The 8,953-nt window shown below is 47.5% G+C and overlaps 1 protein-coding gene and 1 pseudogene across 2 annotated transcripts; both read right to left on the minus strand.

Moving 5' to 3' along the window:
* Window positions 1–2,845: 2,845 nt before the first annotated feature.
* On the minus strand, window positions 2,846–4,877 carry LOC125511361 (transcription factor BHLH3). Of its 2 annotated transcripts, none has more exons than XM_048676715.2 (4): window positions 4,018–4,877; window positions 3,707–3,883; window positions 3,428–3,580; window positions 2,846–3,302 (listed from the first exon to the last, which is right to left on the minus strand). In XM_048676715.2, exons 1-4 carry the CDS (start codon window positions 4,642–4,644, stop codon window positions 3,216–3,218), a joined length of 1,044 nt encoding a protein of 347 aa, XP_048532672.1. In that variant the 5' UTR covers window positions 4,645–4,877; the 3' UTR covers window positions 2,846–3,215. The 2 variants fall into 2 exon arrangements, with proteins under 2 accessions (XP_048532672.1, XP_048532671.1); XM_048676714.2 differs by having other exon boundaries at window positions 2,850–3,302; window positions 3,428–3,598; window positions 4,018–4,870.
* Window positions 4,878–6,921: 2,044 nt separating this feature from the next.
* LOC147973718 (uncharacterized) lies at window positions 6,922–7,842 on the minus strand (annotated as a pseudogene).
* Window positions 7,843–8,953: the final 1,111 nt, after the last annotated feature.

An 8,953-nucleotide genomic window follows, 5' to 3' on the forward strand; every position in this document is an offset into this window, starting at 1 on the left:
ACACGGAGGGAACACACGTCGTGTACGTCCGCGCCGACGCATTTAAGGCATAATTTTTGGCCGAAAATGGGTCCACGGGAAAGTGAAGCGGACGGTTTTTGGGAATAGATCGACGTGTTGGGCCAGCGTTTTTGTTCGCAGCGACCCATATAAGTGGGCGAACAAATTGGATCGCCCGGTTGGAGTTGCTCTTAGAATGATGGGGTTGCTGCCAGCAGCAAGCAGCAAAAAGGGAGGTTGGGTCAGCCGTCGACGTTGGCGCTTGTGCGGGGGCTTTCAAGGTGGGTGTTCATGTGTAGCAGGGGAACTACTCAAATATATAGTTTTTCGCCTAATTTTATCCGAACGATACAAAAATGGTCAAAAAAAGTAAACTAGATAAAAAAGCAACGTAAAATAATGAAGACATGCACTGCTGGTCGCCACCACCTCACCAAAGTCCACCTAATATCAAGAAAACGAAAAAAACTACTCCCTCCGTTCCCAAATATAAGTCTTTTTAGAGATTTCAACAAGTGACTAATATAAAATAAAATGAGTGAATCTACACTTTAAAATATGTCTACATACATCCGTATATTGTAATCCATTTGAAATGTCGAAAAAGACTTATATTTAAGAACGGAGGAAGCACGACTAACCTTGTGAAAAGCCTTTCGTGTTCCAAGCTAATTAACATGTTGCAAGTGGTGTCTTTTTCTCTATGGTTACACGCAAAGTTTGCATTCATAAGCATCATGTTACGAGGCAAAAATCTGACCCAATCCTTTTCGGGAAGTAGTAGTGGTTCTGTATAGATGCAAATTCTGTTTTTCATAGCGGCCTTGTATTTTAAACCAGAAGGAGTGGTACTAATAAACACTCTACCAGTTGAGCTAAATTAACATATACCTACAAATTATGCTATTTGAGAGCATCTTTAATCGTCCCCTAATAATAGGGATGTCAAAAGAAATTACAGCTTTTGGAAATTAGACTTATCTATGCATCACCAAAAGGTCTTAAAGTCCCAAAATACTTTTGGGACTAATCAAAAACCAAAAAATTCTGTAATAGGTATCCTTACCTTATTAAACCCCTCTTCCCGCTCCTGAATTTCGTAGTGGGCCCCACACCTATTTTCGCTCTAATCTCTCGACGTAATCGCGTAGTTTTCCATAGCAATCCCCTCCATAGGTGTATCATTGTTCATGAAAAACTGCCCTCCTTCCCAAAAGATTGGCACAATGTGATCATTCCAATGTAATAAAAAATTGCGAGAGGAACATTTTGGTTCCAACTGTTGCCGTGATAGGTGCCAACCCTCTTTATTGATATTATCTTGCTATGCTATCACTTATTTGGTTCTCCCCATGCTCGCATCCGACATGCCTGCTCCCTCCCCATGCTCCCATCCGTGCTCCCACTTCATCCTACGGCTGTCTTTTTTCCTTTTTTCTTTCTAATCTAATCATCTCTCCCCTGATTTTAAGGGGGTGGGGTCAGGCTTTATTTTGTTCCAGTCAAATCAAGCCACGTACGCGGGAGCATGGATGGGCGCACGCACGGGGAGCATGCAAGTCTCGTCCACAATGCCTGCTACTTATGCTATGGCGAGATGTTGCATGATGTATGTCGATGTCTATCATATGAGCCTGCTAGTTTTCTTTGACGTGTTGACAATAAAGAAGTATTGATCTTGTGGTCAGTTGGTTCTTACAAGCATGTTATTACCAAAGCTTGGTGGATCCATGTGTGTAGACATGAAGCAATGTTTACTACCTCCGTCCAGTTTATTAGGCCCCCTTTTATTTTCCGCCAAACTTTGACAATGAATTTGAACTTATAAAATGCAAATTATATTTCATAATAATTATACCTAGAAAACTTCTATGAAATAGAAATCCATCACTATAATTATATCATATGCTTTACAATATTTTAGTCAAATAGATGGTCAAAGTTTGAACCAAAATATGAGGGGGTCTAATAAACCCGGACGGAGGGATTACTTGTTAGTGTATGTACACATGGTGCTTAATGCAGAGCTTGCAAGGATTCAACTATCTGTTTGGTTCTAATGACATACGACATGTGCCATCTATGCTTCATGCCACTCATGTTATGTTTAATGGAATGCAAGCATATTATGATATGTCACCACAATTACTGAGTATTTGATCTGAAAATTAGCATGCCATCCTTTGCAAATGTAGATGTGATATACCTAGGGGGGCCACACCGAGAGATTTCGATGGGGCCTAATACTTCTTTCATCAACGTCTATGTAGGATGCACGACAGACCATTCACTGCGCCAATACATCTTCATGTTCTATCTGTTATACATGTTTTACTTAATCACTATAGTCAGATTATTGTTTGTTATAATTGTGCTAGGTCATCACAGGCAAAAACGGGTTCTCGAGTAGCATGCATTGTGTCCTCTTGGTCTGAAGAATGTACTCAGAGCTGTAGTGGGAAGTATCAATATCAAGAAGTTACTAGGGAGCATCTACAAATGTTATTGGTTTGACATGAAATTCAATTTCACTCATCGTTTTTTCAGTTGAGAGTTTGCATCCTCGTGGATGTTTGTCTCCAGTTTGTATCGCTTTGGATAAGACCATAAAATAACGATCTCAGCCCAATATATGTGCAAGTCAGAGTGTTACTAGTGGTGTAAAATGCACACAGCACGGTCACACAATTCTCCAAACATGGAAGGAATCAACGGACCACTGTGTGCACAGTACGAGAGGTACTCGTCAGGGCTGGTTCATATGTGCCCATATGTGTACCCAATTCTTGACCACTGTTCGTATAGCCCAGGACAAAACTTGATGAACAATTGTTGTCAGGAAACAGCTAAACATACGCAAGAAACAAAAAGCTGTAACAGTGCCCAACCAAATACTCCTACAACAACAGATTGGTATCTTTTCATGTCGGCCAAATCCCAATACACCACTCCATACATTGATACATACAAGCATGCATTACACTCACGGACACACACCCAACTATTACAATCTGGTCGCAAACAGCTGAACTTTAGATAGCACTACTATTCAAAATTTTAACATAAACACTACATTAATTCATGCAGATATTTTTGAAAACAAATCAAGCAAATATATGCAAAGTTGCAAACACAGAACTCACGGACGGTTGCAAAATTACAATTGCAAGCAGCTTGTTGTGCATGTGCTTGATGAATTGGCGTGCTCGATAGATCTAGAGACACCTTCCTCCATAGCCTGCACTCGTGAACAATGCCTGCTTGATCTCGTCGGTGCTTGTCACTCGGCTCCTCCCTTCCTCCTATATATACGCCACACATACCATGCATCGATTATCGAATTATAACAGAGAAAAATGTACATTCGGGCAAGAAATTAATTGAAAATTTCGCTCCTCCAAAAAAAGGCACACGATTAGTTCCTTACTTGTGAGCATGATGCCTGCATGGCGAAGTCGCCGAAGCAGCTGACGACGCACTGCTCGATCTCCAGCCCCAGCACCTCCAGCGCGCTCACCGTCGAGATCAGCGCGCCGGGGCTTGTGGCGCAGCAGATGTCGATCCTCGTTTCGCCGTCGCCCTGCTTCTCGATGACAAACTGTGATAACAATTAGTTCAGATTTTATGTCTGGATCCTTTTCGAAAAAAAAGATTTTATGTCTGGATCCTGTAATTTGATCAGCTGCCTGCTGAGATAAGTGTTTACATTGGTGGAATTGCTCGTCGACATCTCCTCGCTGCTACCGCTGGAGACATTCTTCCTGGTGTTCAGCAGGTTCAGCTCCTCCGGCGTGGAGCCGATCTCCTCCTCAAGGGTTTTGATCCGCTCGGTTAGCTCATTCACGTAGTCTATGGTGTCCCCAAGGATCGAGGTCCTATCCATCTACAGATTGATCGATCGATTGAATTGATCTAAAGATGTCAATTGATGCTAGTCGATAGAAATTAATAAATCACTAGCTAGGTTAATTAACTAATTAGGTCATAGGATAATACGAGTTGCGACTTGCCACACACCTTGGTAATCTTGGGCACGATGGAGCGGAGCATGGAGAGGCGGTCGTTGAGACGCTTCCGGCGCCGCCTTTCCGCCATGAGGTTCTTGGACGTAGTGCCGCCGTTGAGCTTGCTTCTAGCGTGGGCGCCGGGGAAGACGCCCCTGATTATCTCTGGGCTCTCCCGGGCGCCTCCTGCTCCGAACACGAACGGCACCGGGGACGACGACGCCCCACCACCGCGATGCAGGTTGCTGCCGCTCGGATCGTCCTCCGCCATGGCGTCGTGGAGGGGATACTGAGCCAGCGCCTGGCCGGCAGCGTGGACGACCCCATGCCCAGGGACGCCGCCGACGCAGCTCCGGTAAGGGTTGCACACTTCGCTGAGGCAGTCGAAGTTGAACTCCTCGTGGGAACGGTGAGGAGGTGCGGAGGGCGGTGGCGCCATGGGCTGTTGAAGAAACGGCCCGGCCATGTCCGTGCCGCTGCTCGCCTCCGCGCCCTCGCCGCCGTAGAAGAGGAGGTCGCTCGTCGTCATCATGCCGCTGCCCGGGTACGCCTGCCACGGAGCCGGAGCCGGCGGCAGCGCCTCCTCCCGGCGCAGCGACATGAGCTCGTCGAGGAAGGACTGCTCGTCAAGCTGATCCATGCCGCCCAAGTTCTAGACTTCTAGTAGTAGGTATACCAGCTCTGGAATATGCTTGCTTCCCTTAATATCTCCCCAGAGAGCTTGCGCAAACTCCTCACGCTTATACTCCCAAGACCTAGCAAGCAACGCGCCCAATAGCTAGCTAGCAGCTAGCTAGATTCCAAATGTCAGTGTAGTGTAGGGCTGGGGATCACGGAAGGAAGCAACCTGGGAGTTCAATGCGGTGTGACAAACCCAAGCGACAATCATTAATTCCTTGGCATCAACTGGCTAGTCACTGATCTTTGGTGTGTGGTCACGGCTGCACCGGGCAGAAAATGGCGAAGCTGTCCCTGAGAATGGAATGGAATCTCCCCGTTATTTTAACTCTTTGGGGGCTTTGGGTGTTCGTTTTGTTTATGCGTGTGTACTTAGGGGCCGGATCGGAGGGGGAGTAGGCATTGGGAGTAATAATCAGCGATCTTGTTGAAACTTGTTCTTGTTTACTAGTAATGATGATGAAATGAAAGCGACGGAGCTGCTACGACGGGACCTGTAGTTTGTACGTGCGGCAATTGCTTTTGCTGGTGAGGACGCGTCGATCGCGTGCACCGCCGGCGTTTTCGCTGGGTAATCCAGCCGTCGATCGGTTAATCACGCCGCTCGGTTGCGTGCGTGATGAGTCCTGAAAGGTCGATTGGATCGTACGTGGGGGTCTCGTTGTCTGGGAGATTTAGGGAGTACTACTACTACTACTTAACTAGTCCTCGATCATCTTGATGAGCTTTCGGATCGATCGTGAATCGTGCATGGAGACAAGCAAAAACAACGCGCACGCACTACGGACCAGAACTGCTTGCCGATCGACCCATCGATCGGCCCTGCACGCATGCATTATTATATTCGTGTCTCCGTGCACTTGATGATCCCTGTCGCCACGGCCGGTTGGTCCCTTGCGCAAACCATTTATGCAAGTGCGCAAGTACCGGCGGCTGCACTGCAACAAATGTCCAAACGGAGATGCTTTGCGTACGCGCATGATCCAAGGCCTGGCCTGATGAGTCTACCGCCACGGGCAGCGGCAGCTCACAGCACACCCGCGGACCGCATGGCGCGAGCGGGCTGGGCGCGCATACGTGCAGCGCCCTCGGGTTCACGGGCGCCGGGACAGATTGGAGAGGATGTCACCGTGTCAGGGCGCGCCGATCGATCAGCTGCGCGCGGGTGCTAGATCCGCGGCTGGTTTTGCCCCGAAAAACAGCGGCGCGCGGTGACCGCGGCGGCACGCGCTCTCGCCCCGCCGACGAGACGCAGCCGATTTTAGAGCGTTGCCTGTAGCAAGGAGCCAACGGGGCCGAGTCACGGAAGGAATTTGGTGTAGAGGTCTTGCTTATCCGCGTTGTGCATACGGGCTTGCTATAGCTGGTCGTCGGTCGATCTTGTTTCTTCTACCACTCCTATTACTAAACTGTTTAGTGGGGGGTGTCCACGGCGGGCAAGCTGCGATGGGATCGGGAGCAAGGTTTTGGTTACCGGTCGAAATTTTAAGATTTCTCATGGTTACCGCGTATTTCCGTGCCTCTCGGTAAATGGCCATACCGAAAAAAAATATCATTTTTTTTAATTTTTTGAATTTAAAGTACGTAGGATCTAATTAATGCCATGCGAGTTGGTTCTGGCATGTTGGTAGCAATCTAGTTCCTGTTTTGAGAAGACTCTGATTTGAATATTCGTTTATTCACTTATTTGAATCCAAAATTCAACTATAAAATTCGCTCGAAGTATTCTCGGTATTTCTCGGTAACCATGGTAACCACATTTACCCGTCCCTCTCGGTAAAATTGCGGTAACCAAAACCTTGATCGGGAGTACGTATGATCTGGACGCGTCGGAGCTATCTCGGTCCGGTCGGCCGGGCTGCTGGCGAGCAACCGGAGTACTGGTTATAATCATGTGCATGCTGCTCGGCGACGAACCCAAGTCTTTGCATGTCCATCCGCGCCGCGTGTGACGAGTGCTGATAGATCGATGGAATATGCTGGATTAAATCGTGGGTCTCGCTATCTGGGAGATTTTAGAAGGGATTAGGGGCCGGTTCTTGTCAGCGATTCTCCCAGAATCACCCCCCTCCCCAGCTTCTCCCAGAATCGTCACTTCATATTTTTTTTACAATCCTATCTAGTTAGTGTCTAATTAGTTAGGATTGTAAAAAACATATAAAGTGGTGATTCTATAAGAAGCTAGGGAGAGGGATGATTCTGGTAGAATCGCTCAAAAGAACTGGCCTTAGGTAATCTTTCATCCGGATGAGCTATCAGCTACATGCATGTGATGTGACGGGGATGATGCAAGGGAACAAAAGCGCTGTGTTGATTGCTCATCTCTATCTGTGCAAGATTACGATGTGAAAATAAGACTGCTTGTCGGGCATGGGATGGATGGAGTAGTTTTTTTTTAATAGACACACTCAAAGGGCATCTTAAATTTGATTATCATCGAGGAAAATAAAGACCAGTATAATGGATAGACAACTGGACGAAAAACGACTAGTAAATAATAAAATTACATTAAAAAGCGTACTAGTCTTCTTCTTTCTCTGATTGTACGCCGCTCGCCGGAGATTGAAAATTGCAGTAAACCAACAGCAAAGAAAAACTACACCTGCAAACGCCCTCGTCATACAAGTCTTTGAAGACCGCAATTGCCACTCGTCTCTTGAGACGAGATCAAAAAATCGTTGAAGCAGTATCGGCTGGAGCATAAAAAATCGTTGAAGCAGTATCGGCTGGAGCATCACCCCAAACAGAACAGGCTTGCAATTCATCACCACCAGCTCAGAGAGTTGGAGAAACCGGGTTAAGCCACAGACCTACATAGAAGAAGATGTCGTAGTCACCACACCAAATGCCAGCCACAAGCGCTCCTTGAAAGACACACGAACTGCCAAGATCTGAAGGGAACCAACCGATCTGGGGACACAAACTCTCACAGGCCTTTCGCCGGCGCCGGATCGGACGTCGTCGAGGTAGGGAGAGACCGGAGAGACTTTATTCCAACACGCCATCGTCGCCATCACCTCGTCGATGTCACCGGAGAAACAAAACCTAAGAAAAATAAAACAAGACAGACAGGTCCCCACTCCTCTTGCTGTCAACGAGGCCGCCAGACGGGAAAGAGGAGAGGGGACCGAGGTGGTGGCAGGAGTTGTGGCGGCGGCATAGGGTTTGTGAAGGGCTTATTTGTGGATGGAGTAGGTTTTGGCAGTGACATAACCATTTGTTGTGTGTGTAGTATCCCTATCAAAAATAATAGTTAGTTATGAATTGCGATAGCAGTATATTCTCGAAATAGACTTTCAGACCAATTTAGAAAAACAAGGCTCCACGATACACGGCCAAACGATATAAATCATATCTAGTTGATCCCTCGGAACTGGTTAAGTGAGTCAAAAAACAAGGACGACGATAACTGCCACACGTGTGGCATCTAGGGGGTATGTGCCGCACGCCCCGTGTGGCATCGACACAGGCCCGCCCGCACGAGCACGTCCGCGCGCACCCCACCACAGCCCGCATGTTCGGTGTGCGGCGCAATCGCCCGCACTAGCACGTTCGGGCGAGCGACCTCACGGCCCGCACGACCCGTATCGGCCCTCGCCCCTCCCCGCCTGCGAGCCACACGCTCCGCGTGGTAGTAACCACGCGTCCCGCCGCGATTGCCATGGTCCGAACCCTCTTCCATGTTCGTTTAACTGTAGTTGTCATGTTGCTGAACTGCAGTTGCCATGTCTGACAACTACAGTTGCCATCTCAGGTTAAGTGTCGGATGCCATTTTTGGGCAACTGTAGCTGTTGCCATGTATGGTCTGGTCTACTACAGTTGCCATGATTTGAAAACTTTAGGATTTGCCACCTACTAACACTAGACAGTTGCCATGTAGCACTACAAAAACATGGCAAAAAACATGTTCGGGTAAAAGAGAGAGTTGCCATCTGCTTACAAGCACACTAGGGTAGTTGCCATGTACCCTGCAAAAACACATGGCAACTGATAGCTTTTGGTGTGTGGGAGAGGAGACGGGCATGTGGGCGACGGTGGTATCTTTAGGAGTTGCCACCTACTAACACTAGATAGTTGCCATGTAGAGCTACAAAATAGACGTGTCAACAATAACATGTTCGGGGTAAAGAGAGTTGCCATCTGCTTATAATCACAAATAGGGCAGTTGCCACACACTAGCACTGGACAGTTGCCATTTAGCGCTACAAAAACAGACGTGGCAACAATAACATGTTCGGGGTAAAGAGAGTTGCCATCTGCTTACAATCAC

The sequence above is a fragment of the Triticum urartu genome, chromosome 5A (assembly GCF_056163025.1).
Source record: "Triticum urartu cultivar PI428250 chromosome 5A, HENAU_Tu73, whole genome shotgun sequence".
NCBI lineage: Eukaryota > Viridiplantae > Streptophyta > Magnoliopsida > Poales > Poaceae > Triticum > Triticum urartu.